Source organism: Lachnellula hyalina (genome assembly GCF_007821495.1).
Source record: "Lachnellula hyalina strain CBS 185.66 chromosome Unknown contig00064, whole genome shotgun sequence".
Taxonomy (NCBI): Eukaryota; Fungi; Ascomycota; class Leotiomycetes; order Helotiales; family Lachnaceae; genus Lachnellula; species Lachnellula hyalina.
The window spans coordinates 19,758-42,758 of NW_022157178.1; the positions used below are offsets into that span (position 1 = coordinate 19,758).

The 23,001-nt window shown below is 48.6% G+C and overlaps 7 protein-coding genes across 7 annotated transcripts; 3 read left to right on the forward strand and 4 right to left on the reverse strand.

Annotated features, from left to right (window-relative positions):
* Positions 1–579: 579 nt before the first annotated feature.
* On the forward strand, positions 580–6,326 carry LHYA1_G004133 (uncharacterized protein; the record flags this gene model as incomplete). Its single annotated transcript, XM_031149096.1, has 3 exons — positions 580–4,500; positions 4,550–6,215; positions 6,274–6,326. The coding sequence occupies 3 exons, from the start codon at positions 580–582 to the stop codon at positions 6,324–6,326; spliced, it is 5,640 nt and encodes a 1,879-aa protein (XP_031005457.1).
* A 1,243-nt stretch (positions 6,327–7,569) lies between these two features.
* SOK1 lies at positions 7,570–9,655 on the reverse strand (the record flags this gene model as incomplete). The annotated part of the gene is made up of 2 exons (XM_031149097.1): positions 7,570–8,760; positions 8,810–9,655. 2 exons carry the CDS (start codon positions 9,653–9,655, stop codon positions 7,570–7,572), a joined length of 2,037 nt encoding a protein of 678 aa, XP_031005451.1.
* Positions 9,656–15,540: 5,885 nt separating this feature from the next.
* Positions 15,541–17,016, reverse strand: YPL264C_0 (putative transport protein; the record flags this gene model as incomplete). The annotated part of the gene is made up of 3 exons (XM_031149098.1): positions 15,541–15,853; positions 15,885–16,377; positions 16,428–17,016. 3 exons carry the CDS (start codon positions 17,014–17,016, stop codon positions 15,541–15,543), a joined length of 1,395 nt encoding a protein of 464 aa, XP_031005448.1.
* Positions 17,017–17,981: 965 nt separating this feature from the next.
* Positions 17,982–18,487, reverse strand: TAF13 (Transcription initiation factor TFIID subunit; the record flags this gene model as incomplete). Its single annotated transcript, XM_031149099.1, has 2 exons — positions 17,982–18,370; positions 18,427–18,487. The coding sequence occupies 2 exons, from the start codon at positions 18,485–18,487 to the stop codon at positions 17,982–17,984; spliced, it is 450 nt and encodes a 149-aa protein (XP_031005452.1).
* A 284-nt stretch (positions 18,488–18,771) lies between these two features.
* On the forward strand, positions 18,772–19,159 carry TMEM167A (Protein kish-A; the record flags this gene model as incomplete). The annotated part of the gene is made up of 4 exons (XM_031149100.1): positions 18,772–18,774; positions 18,844–18,953; positions 19,004–19,088; positions 19,136–19,159. 4 exons carry the CDS (start codon positions 18,772–18,774, stop codon positions 19,157–19,159), a joined length of 222 nt encoding a protein of 73 aa, XP_031005453.1.
* A 770-nt stretch (positions 19,160–19,929) lies between these two features.
* LHYA1_G004138 (uncharacterized protein) lies at positions 19,930–20,568 on the reverse strand (the record flags this gene model as incomplete). The annotated part of the gene is made up of 1 exon (XM_031149101.1): positions 19,930–20,568. The coding sequence occupies one exon, from the start codon at positions 20,566–20,568 to the stop codon at positions 19,930–19,932; it is 639 nt and encodes a 212-aa protein (XP_031005449.1).
* A 1,307-nt stretch (positions 20,569–21,875) lies between these two features.
* Positions 21,876–22,460, forward strand: rps23 (40S ribosomal protein; the record flags this gene model as incomplete). The annotated part of the gene is made up of 2 exons (XM_031149102.1): positions 21,876–22,134; positions 22,282–22,460. The coding sequence occupies 2 exons, from the start codon at positions 21,876–21,878 to the stop codon at positions 22,458–22,460; spliced, it is 438 nt and encodes a 145-aa protein (XP_031005450.1).
* Positions 22,461–23,001: the final 541 nt, after the last annotated feature.

The window sequence follows — 23,001 nt, forward strand, 5'->3', positions numbered from 1 at the left end:
GTAATGTAACACATATTCATCCGTTTGCATGAATATAAAAAAAGTTGCTCTAAATACTTCACGTACGATTTAGGTGGGCGGCCCGCTTATAGGCAAATGCGCTAAACTTGACTGCGGGATAATCTACCTGATTCTGATTTGCTGCTCTTTTGCAAAGTAAACAATATGCGCTGGCACACCTCGTCCTTGCCCACCAGAACCAACCTCCATAATAAAACTGAAGCTTATCAGAGCTGTTATTATTGACATTCAACTCAACGTGCGACCGACATCCGTATCGATTCCGATTTCGAACCAGCCCAATCCCAGCAGTTTGGTCGCTACATGCTTATTCTTGTCTTCCGTTTTTAATTCTTTTTGCGCTGCGCTGCTGCTGCTGCTCCCCCTCCCCTGCAGGCTCGGCGAATCCCAGTACCTATCTTTCCTTCCTTCGGTGTCTTGTCTCGCTTTGTCCTGCCCTCGAATCCCACCAGCCTCCCCTCTTGTACAATACGGTACGGCCACAGCAACGGACACGAGCCGGCATATCATCCCTGATGCATCTTTAAACGCAGTCCCCTTCACTCTCGAATTGTCACAATGGGTATCGAGGGACGCAAAGCTCCCCCATTGCCTGCCCCCACCGAGACTGATACCACCACCGGAACAAGTGACTTTGGTTCTCGAGTTACCACAAACACAGTAAAGAGCGACTTCACTCTACCAGAGGACGGTAGTCCCATCACAGTATCTACACGGCGCAAGAAGGGTTCTAAAGACGGCCCAGGCCACCTCTCCACGAAGTCGCAGACATCACTACTCATCGAATATTTCGAGGGTGGGAAGGACGGCAAAAGCGAGTCTCGACGTCCATCTGTAAGAGTAAAGGTTACGCCATCCAAAGGCAAAGGCCGATCAGCAAACGACCACATACAAATCACCGAGCAGAAAGGCTCTCGAAAGCCGTCGTATACTCAACGAATCCCGCTCACCCCCGCGAAAAGCGATAGACATCTGGATGGAGAAGGCGATGATAACAGCACGAATTCGTACCGATCAGCCACCGAGGAATCTAACGTCACATCTCGAGGAGGAGGTCCAATTGAGGTGGAAATTATGTCTAGAAGACATGGAAGCCCTCTGATACCTACCGGCGAGAGCAGTACCTCGAAATATGTCCAGCATAATGCTTCTGATATCTCCTCGATGCCTACAGATAGTTTTCTGGATGGCCCGACACGGTCGCCCGAACGTAAGGGTAGTCGCAGTTTATCACGAGGAGAAGCCTTGGCTGCTGGCGCTGCCACAGGCTTAGTGGCAGGCGCAGTGGCAGACAAATTAAAGACACCTACGCGCCGAAGGAGTCGAAGTCTCAGCCGGGAACGAATAGTGGCTCAAAAAGCAGTGGAGAAGGTTCGGGGCGAGAAGTCAGAACGCCGGCGCAAGCATAGGAGCAGGAGTCGGAGTGTGAGCGGTGAACATTTAGAAACTGTCAAGTCACCGGAACGTCGACGGCGATCAAGTCGAAGCCATCATGAGGATTCTATGCTTACTGGTGGAACTGGTGGAGAATCGAGTCTCCTAAGTTCTCACCTCAGCGGCAAATCAGGCGATGCATATTCATTCAGGTCTGGTACCTCGAAGTCATCGATCAATAACCCGAAACTCCTCGAGACGGTCGAGGATGCAATTCGGAGATTGATTTTACCTGAATTGACGGCTTTGAAAAGAGAGCAGAGCAAGCACACATCCCGTGATAGAAGCCGCAGAGGATCCATCACATCTGGAAGCGGGGTCTCGAGAGAATCAAGGGAGGACAGCTCTAATTCGAGACGAGTGTCAGGAAGCGGCACGGATGTCTCGAACAAGCCGAAAGTAACTCTTAATGATACAGAAGTCCTTTCTGGAGACTCTGTCAAAGGGCGCAAGGACAGGACTCTGGATCGCGTCAGGAAGGAAGATTCTCCGAGAAGCTTTGAGCGCGGCTCTTCGGAAGAGACTGCTATTCAAGATGGAGACCAGGTGCGTAAGAAGCGAAGTAGTGATCGGAACCGTGGAATCGAAGCTGCGGCTCTGGGGGCTGGAATTGGTTTGACTGCCGCAGCGCTTCACAAGCATCAATCTCAAGATTCACTGGAAGAGAAGAAGGAGCGTAGACGACGGAGGACTAAGAGTCGTAGTCGAAGCGAAATCTTGGCCGAGAGTTATGAGGAACGGGAGGAAGTCGTGCCACCAATGCCCCTTTCCAGTGAAATTAATCCTTCAGAGATTACACGGAGCTCTATTCTCTCAGCAGCAACAGAAAGACCTCATTCCGCAAGCGAGGAGCACCTGAAGACCCCAATTCGAGAAGTACCTCGAGGTTTTGTATCGCCAAAGTCACCATCTCGAACACCTACACGGACACCTGTTGCTCTTCAGCAAGGTCTAGGAACTCAGCATTCAAACTTCTCACGTGGAAACTTGAGCCTTCATAGCCAAAACAGCGAGCAGCAGTTGCGTGGTCAGGAATACGAGTTGGATGAGCACGGCCGAAAAATCCCCATGTATGAGCATGAAGACGAGCATGTGGAGCATGAATCTCACGGGGAATCTCGCGCATTGGCGGCTGGATTAGCTGGCGCAGCAGCAGGGGCTGGTCTGGCAGCAATGCATCACCGAGACGATGATCATGAAGACTCGGAGCTCATGGAGGACGAAGATCATTATGGCTATCTCCAAAACACACAGGAAGTGCCTCCGCCTTTGCGTTATGTTCCCTACGGCCATGAAAGACGAGGCTTGAGTCCAATTCAAAGTGTCTCTGGCTACACTGAAGGTGACCCCGAACCTCAACGGGATTCAAAATTCACTCAAAGCACGGCTTCATACTCCTCGTTGAACAAATCTACCCCTCACAAGTCTTCTGGAAGATCAACCAAATCATATGACTCTTTAGGCAATCAAAATCATCATGACTTCCCCGAAGTTCGACAAGGAGGCCTCACTGATTCCGAGCTCACCCAAGATGGAGATTACTGGGAAGAGCAACATCAAGAGAACGACCGAAATCGCCATCTTGATTCAGATAGCTATCGCAGCTCTGACCCGCGTATTGACTACAAACATATGACCAACTACACCGATGACAGTATGGATATGGACCGACTTTCGGCAGGCCAGAATGTTCGGGGCATTGCGCAAAATGCCGAGTACGTGCATACCCCAGTTGGAGTCGAATCAGCAGTTGCTTCTCTTGTGAATGCCTCAGATCTCACCGGTGTATCTGCATCTAGATACTCTGGAAACAACAACGAGCAGTATGATCGGAGAGGATCTTATGCATCTTACGACGACGGCTCCGAGAAACAGTTCACCAGCCGTGGAAATAGTCCAACGAAGCGGGATATGGGCTCCGATCGAGGTACTTCAAGTCAACGGAACAGCCCATCAAAATATACAGAAGAGTATGAACTCGATGAGCACGGACGTAAAGTTGCGATGCCCAAATACGGCAGTTCTCATACTGCCGAGAAGGCTGGGTTAGCTGGCATCGCAGCTGGGGCCGCAGCTGCTGTTCTCAGAAATCGCAAAGAACAACAGACTGAGGCAGATCAAATCAGTTACGAAGATCGACAGGAACATACTGGTGCACCTTTGAACAAATCGTTCAAGGAGCGTGCCATGGAAGGACAAGGGCAGATGCCATCTCCACGTCATAGCATCGATGCAGCAATGAGTGAAGCAGCCAGTCATGCTAGTCATGAGATACAAATGGGAGCGAGTGGCCTTCCAGATATGAATTCTCCAATGCCGGAAATTGGTTACGGAGATGACGCTTCAGACGTCGATACTAACCCATCAATAATCAAGGGGCCGATTGGAGGCTCACAGGAGGGAGCCAGAGATCATTGGCCAGGTCATGCAACCCCGCCTCCGAAAATTGGTACCCCGGTAAGAAATCGAGGTAGAAAGTCCGATGCAAACCTGAAGGCTGCGGAAGCTGCTCTTGTTGGGTCAGCAGCCGTAGCTGGAGGTGCCGCTGCTCTCCAAGGCCACAGTAGAGAAAACAGCCATGATCATGAAGAAGAATGGGCCAGAACTTCTGGGGACCGGAAGAGAGACACCCTCATCACAAATCCGTACGAAGGCACAAGCCCAATTGCTGCCCTTGGAGTTGACCCCAATCTCTTGCCGCATTCTGGCTACGGTGCAAATCAGGATTATGGTCATCCAAAGATGGGTTACCCAACTGGAAGTCCAGGTGCATTGAAAGATGAAGGATACATCTCATCTGCACCAAATGCACGTTCTGCCGGTGCCATTACTCCTGAGCAACGCTTGAAGGGAGTTGGTTTCCTTGATGAAGAGATTGGAGGCGCAGCGGATGCTTTGGCTGGGGGCGATCCTTTTTATACCCCAAAGCATACGCGGCATCTCAGCGGCATGTCCCATGGTATGGGCTCGCCTATTTATGACAGTTCTACAGGAAATGGCATCGATCGAATTCAGTCAAAGGATATCGTTGCTCTTATGGACCATGTAAGATCATATTCTTTCTTCTCTAACATATTAAGACTAACGAGTTCAGCTTACCGTCCGTGACGCTCAACGAAGCGCCCGTGATACCGAGATTCTCGTGACTCTTGTCCGAGCTGCTGCTGAAATGCGAAATTCGTTCGAGGATGTGAAACGTTTACTAGCAAGTGCAGAAGATCAGATTATCAATGAAACTGAAGACAATACCGAGAGAATCGTTCAAAAGGCGATCAACGGTCCCAGACCTTTGCCCCAAAGTGCCAACCGTTCGATACGACAAGGTTCTCAGGACGACCCGTACGATGACATTCCCACAAAGAAGCAGAACGTATTCAAAAGAGCGCTAAAGGGATTGGGCATGAAAAGTGCCAATGATCTTGGTAGGATTGAAGATATGCTAGTCCAACTACTAGGAGAGGTAGAAGGATTAAAAGCTGCCCAGGGTCTTAAAGAAATGAATCCCGGAGAGTCATTCAGCGACTTGCATCAAGAAGGCAACTATGAGAATGATCGTGGTTATGAACCAGAGGGCAATGCCGGGACGTCTACTGCAAGCCATGCTAGCCAATCTGGCCATCTTTCTCTTCCGTTGTCACGGGGACCAAGTGTGGCCAGGGGGGCTGACGCGCGAAAATTCTCGGATCATCGTATCAGTACTGTACCTGAAGGTGATGAGGAAGAACTCGAACATCACGAGCAGACAATCCTTGATAATCAGTTCGAGAACAATGAGCAGCTGCTGACGCCTACCCGGGAGTTCACCCGTGGAGGGTCTGCTCCTCTTGGAACGCCGCCTCAACAGAATATTGCGCCTGCCTCTCTTAGCAACGAGAACACGCCGAGAACTGAGAAGAGCAAGAAGCACAAGTCAAGTAGCTCTTCTGGTTGGATTCCAAAGATCTCTCGTTGGTCTGAAACAACAGCCTCGACTGTCCTTCGTGGATTCAGAAGCAGCGGACAAAGCAGTGGCAGGAAAGGCGACGATCAGTTCGCAGAACCTCCTTCGCGATCTGGCTCCGATCTTGGTAACTATACCGAACACGACCCTTACGGCGAAGACAAGCTCCACTCAGGCTTTTCCCAGGACCAACTCGAACAATACAACTCCAACGAGAACTCCCCGCCCATGCCATCCCTACTGCCCCCAGAAGACCCCAAATACAAAGCCCACCGCAACTCCCTGAACCTCCAGCACCCGCAACCCCGCCCTGGCCCAACACATCGCTACCAAACGGCCCTCGAGTCCCAAGCCCACGATTTCGACTCCCCCGTGTCCCCAAAATCCCTCGACTGGGGCTCAAACACATCTCTCAACCGCCTCCCGCAGCAGTCCAACCGGTATAGCAATGGCACGAATAATACCGGTCGCATGTCTCCCATTTCCGACGGTCGGTATTCAAACCCTAGTCAAGCGACATCGAATCAAGCCCCTGCTCCTGCTCGTCCACCAAAGGAACCCCTGACATCAGCACCAGACATACCAGCTAAAATCCGGACAGGGAAGCTGCAAAAACCCAGTCCGCTCAGTAACGAGCATTTGCAGGTAGATGACTATGAGCCAGGTGGAAGTCCAAGGTCAGCGGCGAGGAAATTGTCGGGTCAGCTGGGTGGTGTTCCGGCGCGAAAGCCGACTGGGCCAAGGAGTATGAGTAGTGCTTCGAAGAGTGGTGATTTGGGGAGAGATGATACTGTTGTGATTAGGAGGAATAAGAATAGAGGTATGTTTTTACCCTTTCATTTGGCGTTGGGATGGGATAGGAGCTAACAAAAAAACAGATACATTCGGCACAATCGCCAGTAATCAAAGCGAGGAGTCTGAAACTTTTTAAGTCGAGCGCGTGGGCACAGGGAATGGAGTTTCATGATAATATGTACCTTTTGAAAATGCTTTCTCGCTAGCTTGCTTGCTTGCCTGCTACTGGTTAGCATCACATCACACCAACACCACCCTTGGGAGGAAAGGAATCTTTCTTGTTTCTATTGCAAAAGCTAGACATATCGAACGACGACAGTTGGGATCGCAAGTGGGCGGATTTATGGGGCTGGAGGGGATGGGTGGGGAGGGAATGGGTACTTTAGGGGAGGATTATTTCACGACGTCTATGATTCTTTACGACAAATTTTCTTTTTGTAGGTATCTATGTCTGAGTTATCAAAAGCCTAGCTTGATTCAGCGAGCGAGCTTGCATATTGCAATCCTTTTTTTTTCGGCGTCATTAATTGATAGATAAAATGCTCATGCATATATTCTTTAATGGATCATTATTTCCTCCCTATCTTTCGCTAGCCGGCTGGCTGGCTGGCTACTTTTTTGGAGTTTGTGACTGGATATTTGTGACTATTGAGACCGAGCAGTTTAATCGAACGACGATATATGTAAGTCGGGAGACTATGGATGGATATATAGGGAGCTTGAACAGAAATAAAATGATATGAAATAAGTAGTATTAACAGTCGGACACTCTACATTCATATAAAACAAACAGCACTTATAAACACACTGTGTAATCACATTCAATTTCTCATTCTCGTTTCTCATTCTCAATCTCCAGCAATGTGTAATTGCTGGCTTGCTTGCTTACTCGCTCACTCAAGTCCCAGTCCAAAACTAAGTCCAAGAAAGACTCACTCACTGCTCACTCATCTAAATACAATATCAGTTCCCTTCCCTTCCCCTCTCCCAAAACAAAACAAAAATGCCCAACCAAACCCAAAACACCCACCCGGTTTTCCCAATGCACCCTAGGATAAAAAGCAAAAGGGGACAAGCAAGGGAGAAGAAAATTGATATGCCAATCTTCTATACAAGTGCGTGAGTTCCATGGGCGGAATGGGTATCTAACTAAACTAAAGTAATCAAAAGAAACCAAGAGCAAATTATGCAAGACCGGTGTGAGATAATGCTGGTGACAAAGGAAACGTGCTAACATGTTGTGTGGTGATAAGTGCGTGCCAACAGACACTGCCCTGTTGGTCATGACACCCCCGATTTAATGCAAGATGATCCTCGCGAACGTATACCCCCTCCTAGGTACTTTTCTCTCCAACCAAAAATGGTCAATCACGAATTCTTCAGGGCAAACTCCTCGCCCTCTCTGTAACAAGCTCGCTCTCCTCCGCTCCCGCATCAGGATTGACCAGATATGCAAGCGGTGCCCAAACCCTCCAATGCAAGATTCCAATATGAGCAATGCGGGTAGCAACGTCCTTAATATCATCCTTCGAGCCCCCACTCCCATTTCCACCCACAGGGACCTTCGGACTGCCAGTAGCAGCATCAAAGAGTGCCAAACTCGTGAAAGGCGTATACGTCCCTACCAGCTGCTGCAAGATAGGGAAAAGTTGCGTTAGAACGCGGGCCTCCGCTTCTTGGTAAATCCGAGAAGAGGCGTTGCAGATGTGGAAGGCAAGATGGGACTCAAAGTACGGGAGGCGGGTTAGAGGTGTTTTTGTGAGACGCAGGATTTCGAGAGCGAGGGAGGGGGAGAGCGTGTTCCATTTGTCGGCGGACGTGGGTGTTGCAAGGATTGCGAGAAAGGAAGTTCGGGCTTGGGTGGCGGACGACAAGGTAGGGAGGGAGAGGTAGAGAGGGGTTGGGGGGTAGGTTTGTGGGGTTGAGGCTGTGGATGATGGAGATGAGCGGGGACTGGAGGCTGTCGAAGTGCTTTGGTCGTCCTCGATGCTGGGTACCCAGATCTGACGGCCCGTTACAGTACGGATAAAATGGCCGCGCTCAATAATAGGACACTTTGGTTTGGAAGCAAAGTGATGAGGCATAGGGATTGTTGGAGATGAGAGTGTGGTGTTATCGGCAGGCGATGTTGGGCGAACAAAAGGAGACGGCGTGAACGAAGTCGTTGGCGTCTCATCCCGTACATACCGCGTGTCCTGTCGGTTTTCTACCTCGAGGTTGCGGTAAAGCTGCATACATATTTCGAGATTGATCAAGTCTAGCAGGTCTAACCGTAGCTTGATTAAACGCTCCTCATCGAAGAGAAAAGTGTGCGGTACGACTTCGTCTCTTAATGGTAAAGCCAGATTTACGAGAGCTTTCATAAAATCCCACGTGTTTCCTTGCGACTGCATGGCGGCATCTAAGGGGACCAGATCAGGTAAGCTGCTTGCTCTCCTGTACCATGCGTGCGCTCCGGCGATGTCGACTCGTCCTAGGGCAATCTTTTTCATAAAGAACTTCTGTTCAAATGGAACAGTGTCTTCAATGAGTATTGGCCGTAGGCATCGGATTTGATGATTCGCAACATCCTGAGGACAGTTAACCTTGTAACAATTCGGGGAGCAGACTTTCACTTACGAGTTTCATAGCCTCCAAAACACCAAGCAAGTTCTGCATACCAGCCACTAGAAGAGTCACATCGCCCTTTCGGTCTCCATTGCTGAGCTGTGTCACCATTTCGTCCACCCAGTCATCTCTCATAGGAGCGCAATGGCATTTGAGAAGTTGGGAAAGCCACACAGCTAACTTGACGAGATCCGCTACCCCTTTCCGGAACTGCTGCATAAGCAAATCCACGTTGAATGTTTCTTCAACTGAGACGCGGTCACGTTGTGGTACAAGAGTTTCGAGGATGCCTCGAATGGCTTTTAACGTGGCCGGTAAACACCACTCTTTCTCTTCGAGGGCCTCAAATTGTTCTCTATTTGAGATGTATTCCCGAAGTTGTGATCGCATAGTCTCCCAAAAGTGGTTTGCCTTCTGAGTCTTCCTCCTTCCTTTCTCTCCGTCGAGATTCGGTCGGAAATGGAGATCTGGATCGAAATTGATATCGTGTCGTAGTTTTGGGTTGTGGACAATCTTATTCACATCAAGTTCACTTAGTGTTCCCTTTGTGACGGGCGGTTCCAAAGTCGTGTTTTGCTTCGAGATCCCTTCTGTAGTCGTTGCTGGGTCATTACGGAAAAGTTGACCATCCCTCGGCGGACTACTCGGAAACCGTTGACCTGTTGGGCTCTGGATATCGTATGCCCCCTGTTCTTGAGAATCTGTCATGATATTGTCTAAACCCTGAGGTCTTGTTTCCTCAACCGGTGGACTCGTCATCCCCCCATCATTGTTTCCAGGTGGAGGTGGTCGTTCGTCTGCTGCTGCAAAGCTATTGCTGTCGCTATGCTGTCGCCCTCTCTTTTCTGCGTCCGCCATTCTTGAATATTTCCTCCCAGTCCAGCTGCAGACGACCCTTTCACGCCAAGAATTGTGGTCCAAAGAGTTGGTGAACGATTTTATTAATAGCCGGGGGTTGGACGATGCTCGCTCTTGCTGTATCGGTAATCAAGGGGGAAACGGACGACGATCTGCGAGCATTGATATCAGTATAAATCTCTCTTAGGTAACAAACAACAAGGGAACGGAGTTGTGCTCGGGTCTATGATCTCGTGGGTTCAGGAAGCGGGAGGTGACAGAAGCTGTACCACGCAGTCCTTCGAGCTATGAAAGGATGTCTCGAGGCAGCACGGATAGCCACCCACGACGAAGGGGCAGTGTTTGTGTGTCTGCAAGGCGGGCGCGTGCAACTCACCTCTCTTATTCTCGTGTTGCCTGTCTCTCGCCAATGCTCGCCAATTCTATTGTATGCCAACTTTTGTTTACCCCCGTACTTGTACAACCGATCGACAGGACAGAAAGGACTGAAAGGGCGGACGAACGAACGAGGCGAAAGTCGAAAGAGAAGTAGTGAGGACAAAGAGCCACCCAGGCAAAGGCCGAAAACGAATGAATGAAGGACCGACAGAAGGACAACAGAGGAAAACGAATTACAGAGAGGAAAGTCGAAAGTTGCTGTGGTGGATTAGGGATAAGGGATACAGCAATGGCCAAGGTAATTATGCGATAGTACAAAGCAAGGTGAGACACAAGGAAGGCGCAGGGGGGGTGTGCTTGGATTTGGGATCCAATATAGCCCAAGAGGTGAGGCGTACGCAGGCGTCTGGATGATGGATGGTATTATTATAAAGTAGTATTGAAGGGATTGAAGGGCATGACCAGTGATCCTCCGTTGGTTTTCGTAGCAAGATTGAAATGAACTAAAAGGCGACGTGGTCCAGTCTTAAGTCGACAGACAGATCCTCAGCTAATACAGTAATAGTAATAATACACCTCGATGCAGGTCACGAAAGGAGAAGATGGCAAAGAGGGATAAAGTTGTGATGACTCAATTAGAATTATGAAAAGCAAATTAATAGGAGAGACTCAGACAGACAGACCACCATGGATGGCGTGGACTGGAATTTGGATGATGCTGTGTTAGTAAGTTCACCCGTCCCTGTGGTTTTAGCTAGACTATTTACATACATGGTATAATTAAGTCCGCAGACCCCCTGTTTGCGTCCATGCCATGCCACGCTGCCGGGGTACGGAATGGCAGTTACGAAGAAGTATATTACTTCGTATAAATCTACTCGATTCCAACCGGTAGATGACTATACACGTCTACTTACTATATGAAAGAGAAAAAGAAGAATTTTCGAACCTTCGAATGCTGGTGGGGCGTGCTATGCCTCTTGAGTCCAACCAGAAGATTACAGCACTGCACTGCACTCTCAGCTGTCGTTGACTCGCCGCTCATCGCATGAACCTCATGCTCGTGCCGTGCCGGTGAGATACATGGTAATATCGGGGAATGCACAGCGACGGATCAACGGTCACGGCTAAAGATGGCCTGTTCTGTTCCTGGACCCTACTGTACGGAGTAGGAGGCTATCCCTGGCATCCCAGCCTTGCCTGCAGGAAAAAAGCATGTCGACAACACCAATCCCCGATCCCAGCAATAAGTACCGAAAGCCTCATCGGTACCGAGCGACATTGCATTACATTACATTACCTCGTACAGTAAAACTTATGCAGATCCTTGTGGAGGACCCATTCTTTCCATAGCAGACATGTTCCCGTTTCTGGGTCTCTCCTTGTTTGCTGACCTTCTCAGCCAACAATGAGTGGAAAACGGCTGTTTCAACAATTGCAGCCTCAATCTCAGCACCAGGTTGGTGTCAGTTGAGATTTTCTATATGAAAGGGTCGTCCCTGATCGTTTCTTAACTCTGCACTTTATGCATTTAAGGACTTGAGTTCAGCATGTCCATAACATCCGCCTCAAATTCACGATCAGCATAGCACCGCTATTCTCAGCAAGCTTCACCTCGCACAAGCTGACAGTCAGCTCGCACTTCTTACATCTAGGGGCAGAATGCACATACACGTTTCTCTCTGCAACCACCCACTGCGGTGCCGGTTTTCCTTCAAAGACTCGACACAACTCGCAACACGATAGTCGGGCGACGGGCGTACACCCAAGTCATCAATACTTATTTCCAAAATTACACCCGCGCGTCCGTAGCACAAGTCCGGGGAGTTTGACCTGGAATTCGGTCACCAAGCCTTGTTGGCGTTCCTATTCAAGTGGGAGCGATGCCCTCATGATGCCAAAGGAAGTTGTGTTGCGACGTATCCCGCCTCGAGAGGAGACATCAAATCCAAAAGGAAGCACGCGAGTGATCCTCGATTCCTGCCATTCTCATGGCTAAAGGAATGAAGGCAGCGGCGGGCGCTCCGTCTCACTACTTGCAGGTCATCAAACAAGATGCTCACGTCTCACAGACCACCTGTGTGGTCTTTTTTGCATCCCTTAGACGGTTCGCGACATCAAAACGCCCGCCTTCGCTGGGTTCCTTTCTTTTGATAGGAATGGAGCCTCACATTGCAAACAGAACGCGTTTGTCACATTTTCGAGATTTGTCGCTCACATTTTCATCTCCTCGGGAAACAATCCCTTAGTCACGGCGCATTCCCACACTATTTTTGCTGAAACTATTGCTTGCTCGAGTGAGCAGCAATGTAACAGTAATGCGCTTCTTGCAGGAAAAGTGAGGCGAACCAAATTGGAGCACGTGTGAAAAAGTGTGGCTCATGCTCAAGCGAGATAGGGGTTTGCATCACAATTATAGGAGGCTATTGGGCTTGAAATATCTGTCCAAACATATTGCAAAGGATAAAGTAAACTTCAGCCTTCTTTTATATAACAGGTTAATACTTCAATTTTGGGGTTTCAAGTTAAATAGACTTTCTATAGCATCAACCCGTCGCCACCACTCGTTGCCTTGTTCACATGCTCAAATATCACTTAACGCCTCATATCGGCAGCGAAAACAATTGCGGGCCTGTCAGCAAGTACATGATACTTTACAGCTGGGATTTGACGAGATCGGTAGGCTCCAGGGAAACAAGCCATCTCATGCAGGTATTATCGTCGCTCTCTTCGGCACGAACTGTCATTGCACTCTATTTCCGGGAATCAGCAGCACAGAAACCACTCGGCTCTAGGAGTGGGGTCCACGTGGCGATGCCAGCACCCGGAGACCGAGTTCTTTACCACGGTAAGCGGGGCTTTCGAATCGCCTCCTAGATAGAAGCGTGGCGAGAAAGGGGTTTGCTTACTCGGTATGCATCAGAACCATAGTCAACAAGCAGGAAACGCACACTGAGGTGCTGTTGGTCGCTAATATTGCCTCTTTCGTCTCTTAACTAGCGACATCGTTCCGTAAGGGGTACGAAGTAAGGCGATTTTCTCATCGATTCTTCGGTGCATGTTTCTTGCGGAGGGATATTCCGAATTTGATTTATATTGATTGGCGTTGAATGTGACCGGATTGGCAGACATTTCAAACTCTCAATATTCCAGCCTTTTAGCCTCCAGCATAGTTTCCCGAACAAGTTGTTCCGAGTGCGTCTAAACTTCGTTCAACTTCGGATTCGGAGGTCGGGGTTCTATTGGGAACTCCGCATTTGAACCTTCTTTCGTACCCGGCCAATCATATACACCGCCATCCTTTTTTTTTGTTGCATATCGTCTCGGGGTCGGTGTTGCACGCGGGTTTTAAGAATACCTTCACTTCACCTTTTGTATTCCAGCCGTAACCAAATGCGGGGTTCGTTGGACAATTTTTTTGCAATTCGAACAGGAATCGGGGTTTCTGTTCCGGGGGCTTTTCCGTTGACGGAGGATTAGACGACAGCCGTTCGTCCGTACGTTCCGGGGGGTTTTGTTCCAACGCGGAGTTCGGGGCTTGGAGTCGGGTTTTATAAATGCCCTGTCTTCTTTCTATAAAAAGGTAATACAAGTCTCTCTCGGGCGGGCAGCTCATGATCTGTAATCCTGATGATCCAACCCCGGGTTATTCGGAGTTACACTTTCGGTCAAAATGCCTCAAATTTTGCCCAGCTGCTTGAGAGGAGTAGCAGCTATCTGATCACAACCGAATCCCTCTTTCCAGCCCTCACAAACAACGTCGGGTTTCACACTATGGGCAATGCCTGCTCAGACATGTCCCTGCCGACCTCCGGGCCAAACTGAGCCACCGGACCCGTTCCAGCCTCATTCGCAGGAAAAGGTTGCATTTCCGTCCGAGCCTCGAGATTATTCTCACGACGCTTGGTGCTGAATATACATCCGAAGAGAAGGAAGCCCCAGATGAAGCTCACGGGAATTGCAACCATTAATAGCGGCGTTGGGTCTTTGATGGGCATTTTGGTGTTGGGTGCTTGGTGTTGTGGGTATAAATGAGTGTCAAGATGGATGAGAGAGTGTGAGAGGGATGCTTTAATTTTGGGGAATTTGGAGGTTGTATGTGGTGTAGTTCTAAGTAAATATAGAACGGCGTTGTCATCAATACCAAACTTTAACATTCTATGTTTTCGCCTAGTTGGATGAAAGTGATGCCCTTTCGAGCAGGGAATAAAACCCTTATATAATTCCTTGACTGGTTTTATCACAGCGAGTTCCAGTACCAAACGCTTCCTTCTTCACCCCTCCATTAATTCGTCCGTCTTTTCCACTTCCTCAATCTAATCCTATTCCACCACCTCTTTCCTCCTGCCCTTTTCTTGATAATCTAAGGTTTGTTTGATCATTTACGAATAAGCGCCTCCTATTTTATATACTTCTGCTTTTTGAATGATGTGATGTAGTAAAGTAGACTATTATCTGTTTTGTGGTTAAGGACTAATAAGAACAGGTTAAATTCTTTTTACTAGTACCAGCTCTTTGAAGCCTGTGGTTTGGATTTGAGGTATACTCAGAGTGATGATAGATTTGATCTCCTCTCCTCTCGTAGCATGAGTATTTCTTTCCGTGTCAAATTTACAACAGTTAATAATTTTGAGTAAATGCACCAATAATCAATGTTCTGTGACTTCTGTCTTATCTCATCTTTCTGTTTAAGACTAATATGAGCTGATGAATACAGAGACTTTGTGTGTGTTCTTTACAATAACAGATAAAGATATGCTATTATGCTAGCCATGAGACTATAAAATACGGCGTATAATATTCTTGTTTCTCAAAGAATCGTGTGCCTATATAATGCACTTTTGACTTGTGGGATCAGACTAGAGATTGAGATTTCGCCTGAGTCTGGGTATAGACAAGGTAACAAACATAGGCTGTGAAGGAGTAGGTACAGTAGAGAAGTATGAGGAGATGGCGGGGTTTAAAGGAGGATTTCAAGTGATCGATCCATCCCCTTTAATAACTCTACCAGGACTAAGAGTCTAGGATTTCGCTCTACAACTTTGGTTCGCGTCTTGCATTGCGATCCGTGCGAGGAAATGGTCAGTCAAGTCACCTATTCTCCTGTGTCGAAATCGCTAAATTGGAAGTTTGTTCTGGGTTTTGGTAGCTTCGGGCCGGGCTGGACTGTTCTGTGAGGTAGGTACGTGTCTTTTGATAAGTATGTTGATAATAGTAGATGTTTGGAAGGAATGACTTGAGTTGATAATTTTCATTGATATTAGCACATATGTGACTTTCTATACTTTGATCTACATCTATGACCAAATGGTATTACCCCATACCTCCAGACTCCTTGCATATACACTCAGAAACTCCGCGTACAAATGCCATGCTTCGTACAAGGATCCTAGGTTATGCAATTTCACGCTGACCTAGGAGGGAAATCCCTTAATTCCACAACTCCAACTTCATCCGCAGAATCGTCTTCCGTTAATATAGCAGCCTCCTCATCCTCCATCCCCACCTCATTTCCACGCTCCCTCCCCCCTCAACATCCCCATTCGCATCTCCTCCTCGTCCTCCAATACCCCATCTGTCCACCCCCCAACCTCCTCATCCCTCCCCCCAGCCCCTATCCTTACACCCTGCTGCTTCTGCATCGCAACTACAACCGCACTTCCTAAAATAAGTCCACTTCCCCCCAAGCTCCACCACCCAGGACTCTGTCCAAAAACCAGCTTATCAAGCGCGAGCGCAAACAGCATATTAGTATAAATCATATTCGTCGCCCTAGCGCCATTCCCCTCCCCCAGCCGCAAGACCGCTCGTGAGTAAGAACTGCATGATAAAGCCGCAGACGCCGAGGAACAGTAGCATGGACCATTGGCGGAGGTTGGCGGGGAGAGCGAAGGAGGGAGAGGAGGGGATGGGGAGTGTGAGGGACAGCGTGGAGACGAGCGTGCACCATGCGGCGAAATAATTTACGCTGATGAGTGGATGCGCGCGTGGGCCGATCCACCGGATTATAGTGAAGACTGCGGCGGAGCCGAGGACGCCTAGCATTGCTACTGCGACGGCCGAGAGGCGTTGAGCGGAGGTTGGGGTTGGGAAGGATGCATCGAGGGAGGTGGATGTTGTGGAGGTTCCATTTGTGGGGATGGAGGAGGTTGGTGGAGAAGAGGTGGTGAAGAAGGATGTTGGGCGTGCGATTAGGAAGACTCCTAGTAGGGAGACGAGGGATGCGTATTGGGCGGAGCGGGGGAAGGGCTCTTTGAGAAAGAGATAGCAGGCGTAGGATGCTACTGAGGGAGCGAGGAAGGTTATGACTACGGCGTCGGCTACCGGGAGGTATTGTAGGGAATCTGTTGGGTATTAGCATGCCTATTTTCATCCTAGGAGGAGTAGGACTTACAATACATCCCATAAATTCCAAAGAATCCCCAGATTCCACGTCCAATAAGCAACCATCTAATCCCCTTTGCACCAAACGGAAAATCTGGAACACTTTTCCACCACATCCACAAGCAGCAAAATATCATCGTAAGTCCCATTCTAGCAAACAGTATTTGCAGTGGATGCATCCCATCTCCTTCTAGCTCTAGTAGTCTTGTGGTTACATTCATCAACGCCCCGAATAGCTGCGAGAACGAGACCAAGAAGAGTCCTTCATTCCTTGCCCAGAATTTCTTCCAGACATTTTTGAGGGTCTTTGGCTCGGGTGTACTTGGTGCTGGATATGGAGATACGCCTCTAGAGTGAGGAAGTCCCATAGAAGATATCGTACTCACGGACAACCTTCGGAAAGCCTCAGGATTAAGCAGTGTGGCATCTGCTTGTTTTGTGGGATTAGGAGATAGGAAAGTATGGTTTGTACTGCCATTTAGGGCTAAGTCGAAGTTGGAGGGGATATTTTGGAGGGATTCGAGGATGTCTTGGTCTGCTTCAGCGGGGTTTGTGGTGGGATGATGGGGGAGCGCGGTATATGGAGCTGAAGGAGACATGAGTGCTAGGATTCATTGCAATATTTATATCCTCAAGCTTCATAAATCATAAATCATAAAGAATAAATCATGAGATTACACGGACAGTGCAGTAAAGATATGAAGCTTTTCACCTCAAGGCAAACTTTGCAAACCGCTGACGTTGAAAGTCGATGGCGGTAACGGGCTAGAAAGGTGGGATGCACTTCCAACCCGCAAATCGGCTTCGATCCCATCCCCCCCGCATCGTTGGTTCTGGGGTTGGCTGCTTGCGAAGCTGTTTTCAGACCCCGCACGTGCTCCCCTCGCGGGATTGCCGCCGGCCAACTCATTATGCCTGACATTGCATGTATTGGTATTGCTAAGTTGCTTAAGCATAAAGCACGAGCTGGTTATGTTACCGAGTGAAAGTTGAAACTGAAAAAAGGAAAAAGAGTTTCGGGAGTCTACTTCCACGCGGAAAGTTTCCCGAGAGTGACTAGTGTGATTCCCCATGATTTGGATCAAGTACAAACTCGACATCTGCATGTCTTTCCTAACTTGTTATCGTCCAGTCTGTTTCGTTTCTGTTGAAGACATCTCATTTGCTGAAGTTTCATCTAAGCAGAAGTGGCTCTGCCTTTGTGCGAGATTTTGGGCGTTCGTAGATCAGGGCTGTTCTCTTGACGCACTTGTAGAACCTTCAGTTTAACATCGAACTAGCTTGTAAGTGTCATTTATATTAAGCTTGTGAGGGTGAAAAGCATCCTGTTTCAGTAACAGCAGTTTAATGCCCCATTATTATGAAGTATCTCAAATCATACCAAGGATAAACTCGAATTCGAGACTTGATGTATCTGCAAAGGCCTAAGCCGGGTATTGTTGACCCCAAACGCCACGATGAAAATCCACTCTCCCATATTATGCATTCCTGAGCCGTGTCCCTCACTGTACAAACCCAATGAATACCGGAATAAAAATGATAGCAGACGCCGCGGTATCACCTTTCACCTCCCAGCACCAGTTCCAGTACTCCTCCCCCCAATCGTCTTCGCATCCATATCAACATCATCATCCGCATCACCCAGCGGCTCCTCCATCGTCTTCAGACTACTCTTAGTAATCTTGTCATCATTGACATCAAGGAGCTTCTTGGCCTTCTTGATATCGTCATCCTTCTTGAACATCTCTGCCATTTTGCCTAAATACGCAGGGTTCTTGCGGCAGGCGAATTTGATGTCTTCGAGCTTGATCTTCTGGCGGTTGGCGAGCTGTGCCTGGCGCGCGGCTTCGAAGCAGAGCTCGGTGATGAAGTCGGTGAGCAATTCGTCGAGGATTCGTTTGGTCGAGTCGAGGGGTTGAGGAACGTCGCCATGACCATAGAGGAAATGGGCGACTGTGAATTACAGAATTAGAATAGAGGGGACATATATGTAAGCTGGGGATACTTACGCTCATTGTCATTGAAGTTCTGCTGCCCGCGATTCTTGCCAACTCGTGCTCGGGGCTCCATGGTGCTGGATTAATAGTGTTATTCGAACAATCTTCAAATATTATGGGACACGGTTTCGGCTTTGAAAGGCTTTGATGTTTTCCACAAAGTTTGGAAGTTATTGAATGAGTGGGAAGTAAAGCAGCATAGCCATCGGCGGCCGAATAGCTGCCACTAGTGCATCGGCACCGGATAATCTACGACCACCGACATACCTAAACTTGGTTGTCAAGAATCTGTCTGGACACTTTCTACTACACGCTTTTTGAATGCTGTCCTACGCTCGTTGAGATCCAAAGAAGACGATGGTATGTATAACCTCAAGCTTACATCTTTGACTTTTCCCTAGCTAGGCATTCTCGCTAACTTATGAACAGTCGGCGCTCTTCAACTTTCAGTCTGCACTATTAGTGCTTCTCCTCCTCATTTGCACCAGCGCATACTTCCACCAGCTTTTCCCGGGTTTCATGGACAGGAATAAAGATGGGTATGTTATGCTTCCTGAGAAAAGTTATGCGGCGCTGATATTTGATGTAGAGCGGTTACGGGTCTGTTCTGGAAATGCGCGCGGGTTGGAGAAAGATTAAGTCCATACATAAGTGTATGCTGTGTTATCATGGCCGTATGTTTACTTGGAGCATGAGATTCAACAATTACTGACCTGTCCAGGTCTCTTTGTTCATTGGCAATTAGATGGTTGGGATTCGGGGGCGTTTGGGGGGATTATGCTGATACCATACGAATCTGAGAAACGACTGTCGACTTGGGAACAGCTACGACACGAGGGTCATATAGTACTGGGAGGAGGCTTCGCTGCTGTTCTTGGGGAGATCGAAACGCGGACGTCCTGGATGGCGCTCTTCGTTCAGGGGCGTCTTGAGGGAGCACTGCGATTGTACAGTACAACATATGAGACCAGATCGATGAATGATATGGCCACGCTGGTTTTTCTACTACCACTTGGGATGACTACGCTAGTGTTGATATTTAAGTTAAATGGGTGCATCTACAATTTCCTTTAAGTCTCGGGAATTAGAGAGCAGCTACAGACATGGTCTTAAAAGTTGGCTATTAGAAAGCGGTGAAGTAGTTGACAAGGAGAAACACCTCTGTGCCTAGAAGAATATGCTAGAGTTATAACAAGTTGCTGTTGTGGAGAAAGCCCGTTCTCATCTCAATTAAGCAACTTGACTCCCTGAGCGCTGTAGGAAGAGGGGTGTGGTCCACATCTCAGCTTTTAACAAGTCCCAACATTTCAGGTCAAAGATGGCAAGACACGGTAAAAGTTCCGTTCGATTAGTGTCCGTTGAGGACTGTAAATGTTCACAAGTAAAGTTTCTGCTTTCTATGAGTACACCAAGCGTTTGGGCTATAACACCATATTGACTGTCTCAGCTCTTGCAACTCCTGGAAATGCAAACCTTCCAACGCCATCGCTAATATCAAAACATGATCAAATCCCTTTAACCACGAGTACTCGTCCCAACACTTTCATTCTCCCCCCAAATATCCCGACTCTCTTGCTCCACGGCCCTCATAGCAGAAGCCACCTCTTCCAACTTAGCAACGACATCCAGTACACCCCCATTGACCCTCTGAAAATACCGATCATTAGCCTCCCTCCTCCTCCTCGCAAGCAAAATATCCGCCTCCGTCTCCTGTTCTAGCTTACTCCCCATCCTCTCCCCAGCATCCCCTCCAATCCCAGTACTACTCCCAGTCCTGCCTCCAGCCCCACCACTAACCGTACTGTCCACCGTATCGAGCGCACTGAGTCCCTCACCTCCAAGAGCTAATCCCTTTCCCCCACTCCCCGTCTCTCCCGCCTCGTCAGCCTCACTCCTCGCCCACGCCTGTGCAAGGCCAATCTGCGTCGCCCTCAGCTCCTGCAGCGCCCTCGCATGCTGGGGCCCAAAAACATGTGTCCCATTGACAGCACTAAGTTCTACTTCCTCCAGCGTGCTCTGCATCTCGGCCCATAGCGCATCCGTGCGGTCTGCCTGTTTTTTACCCTCTGGATCTTGGTGCCCCCGCGGTACGGCGCGTGGAACAGATGTGGGTTCGGGCACGGTGGGACCGGCCCCGTCGAGGGTGCGCGCCATGCGCAGCGAGCTTTGGCGGATGATGGGGGCGCGGGAGGTTGGTGGTGGGATGGGTGGGGGAATGGTATTGGAGAGGGAGACATGGGAGGCATTTTGGGAAGGGGGGCCGAGGAAGAGGGAGGGGGGTGGTTCGCGGAGGTGTTTGGATTTTGATTTGGGGGGATGTTTGAGACATTATTATATGGTTGGAATGTGAAGATAGGAAACGCGTTGAGCTTGAAGCTGTTTTAGGAAGTCTGAAGCCACGTGACAACTAGAAACAACTTGTGTAAAGGATGGACTTAATTCGATTTGCCCATCTATGTACCTAGGTAGTTAATTAATATAAGTATATCTGTAGCTTTGAAAATCTAAACGAGGTCGTTTTGACGTCATGGGGCTGACAATATAGTCCTATATCTGCGCTCTGTTGTTGTGTCATCTTCTCCCCTTGAATAATTAATTTCAAACGACAGGCCCAATCCCTTTATAATTCATATGAAAACGATAATGATATTTGCATCCTCAGTTGGAACCAAGAATGTGGCATGTGATTTAGCATAAGTACCTAAAAGATATGTATGTTCAAATCGGCCGGCATCAGTAAGTCACCAGAAACGGCTGATCTTTCACAGTAAAGAAAATCTCGAAACACCAGGAGACAATTAGAAAGTTGGGTAATTTCTCTGAAGGAACAGATCCATATTCGATATATATGAGGTGAAAGTTGACCTATATACAAGATGCTTGTGTAAGTACTGCCGGGAAGAAGTATGAGACGGGAAGCTGCTCTACTTGGGTAGCTTTCAAGAATACATCATTCGGGCAATCTAAGGGGTTTCCGGTAAATCAAAGTGATGTACATCTAAATAGGCCAGGAAAACAATACCATGTAAGTGGAAAGTGACAATGTTCTTCATCCAGTCCTGCGTGGGAGCAGCAAGGTACTTGGACGGATATACGCAGTCAGTGCAAATCAATGAGGGTCCAACAATACCATTTGTAGCCACCTTGAGACCAAAATGCTAACAAGCCAAATTATGAATTCAAGAATTCGTAAAGCAATAGAACGAAGAGGTCGAGGTCCTTGTATCGACATCGACCAACTAGAAGGTGGGGCCATCAACACGTGACATAGCCATCGCTTAACTTCTTCGCACCAAGCTAGATTTTAAAAAGAATTTGCCCTCAATCCATCGACGACAACGCCAACCTCACTTTACAACACCCCCATTATCGCCATAAACCGGTACGTCTACGTCCACCTATCCCCTCTTCACCCCAAGTCCTTACGCCCTCATCCCCAAATCTAACATACTGCAGCAATCATGGGAAAAGGAAAGCCCCGTGGACTCAACGCCGCCCGCAAGCTGCAAAACCACCGCCGCGAACAGCGCTGGGCAGATCTCTCGTACAAGAAGCGCGCGCTCGGAACCGCTTTCAAGTCTTCGCCTTTCGGAGGCTCGTCGCACGCCAAGGGAATCGTTCTCGAGAAGGTCGGTGTTGAGGCCAAGCAGCCCAACTCTGCTATCCGGAAGTGTGTCAGGGTGCAATTGATTAAGAACGGAAAGAAGGTTACTGCTTTCGGTATGTGCCATGCGGTCTCACATCTTACCTGCAATTCGTGAATACCGGGATTGGTGGAAGGAGCTGGGATGATTTGATTGAAGGAAGGATATTAGGGAGGTGCGAATTGATGGAAGAAACGTGGGCTAACAAAATTCTCTCTCACAGTCCCCAACGATGGTTGTCTCAACTTTGTAGACGAGAACGACGAGGTCCTGCTCGCTGGATTCGGTCGTAAGGGAAAGGCGAAGGGAGATATTCCCGGTGTGCGATTCAAGGTCGTCAAGGTCTCTGGTGTCGGTCTGTCTGCGCTGTGGAAGGAGAAGAAGGAGAAACCCAGATCATAGATACAGCATCGCACGATTTACGGAATTGGGGGTCTCTTGGTGTTACATTTGCGATTGCATTGCTCCCTCTACAGACGGGTTGGGTTGGGCTGCGCATATTGTGACGATGGTCAAGAATGAAAATTGAGCATTGAACACACCACCATATGGCGAATGGAAATTGCTGAGTGAGATGCTGTGACTGTGCTGAATCTTGCTCGTGAGGGGTTTTGCCTTGAGATGGGTAGGTATTCCTCTGTGATACTAAAGCCTATGTAGGAATGGGCTGATTTACAGACTGCTCGCTGTGTCTCCCTCAAATATGTGCAAGCATAAGCCGCCAACGGAGACATAACCCCAAGTATACATCCGCAGGCATTTTCTCTCAATACTGCAGCTAGGTTCTCTAACTTTCTCGAGCCCAATGCTCTACTGTCTTCGCCAAGAAGCCCCGCTCCCATCCCCACCATATCAAAAACAGGCGGCGATCCATAACCGCGAAGCACTGCCAAAACACGAGTCTTGCACTTGGCGAAGTATGCTGTTCATATTTTGCAAACCT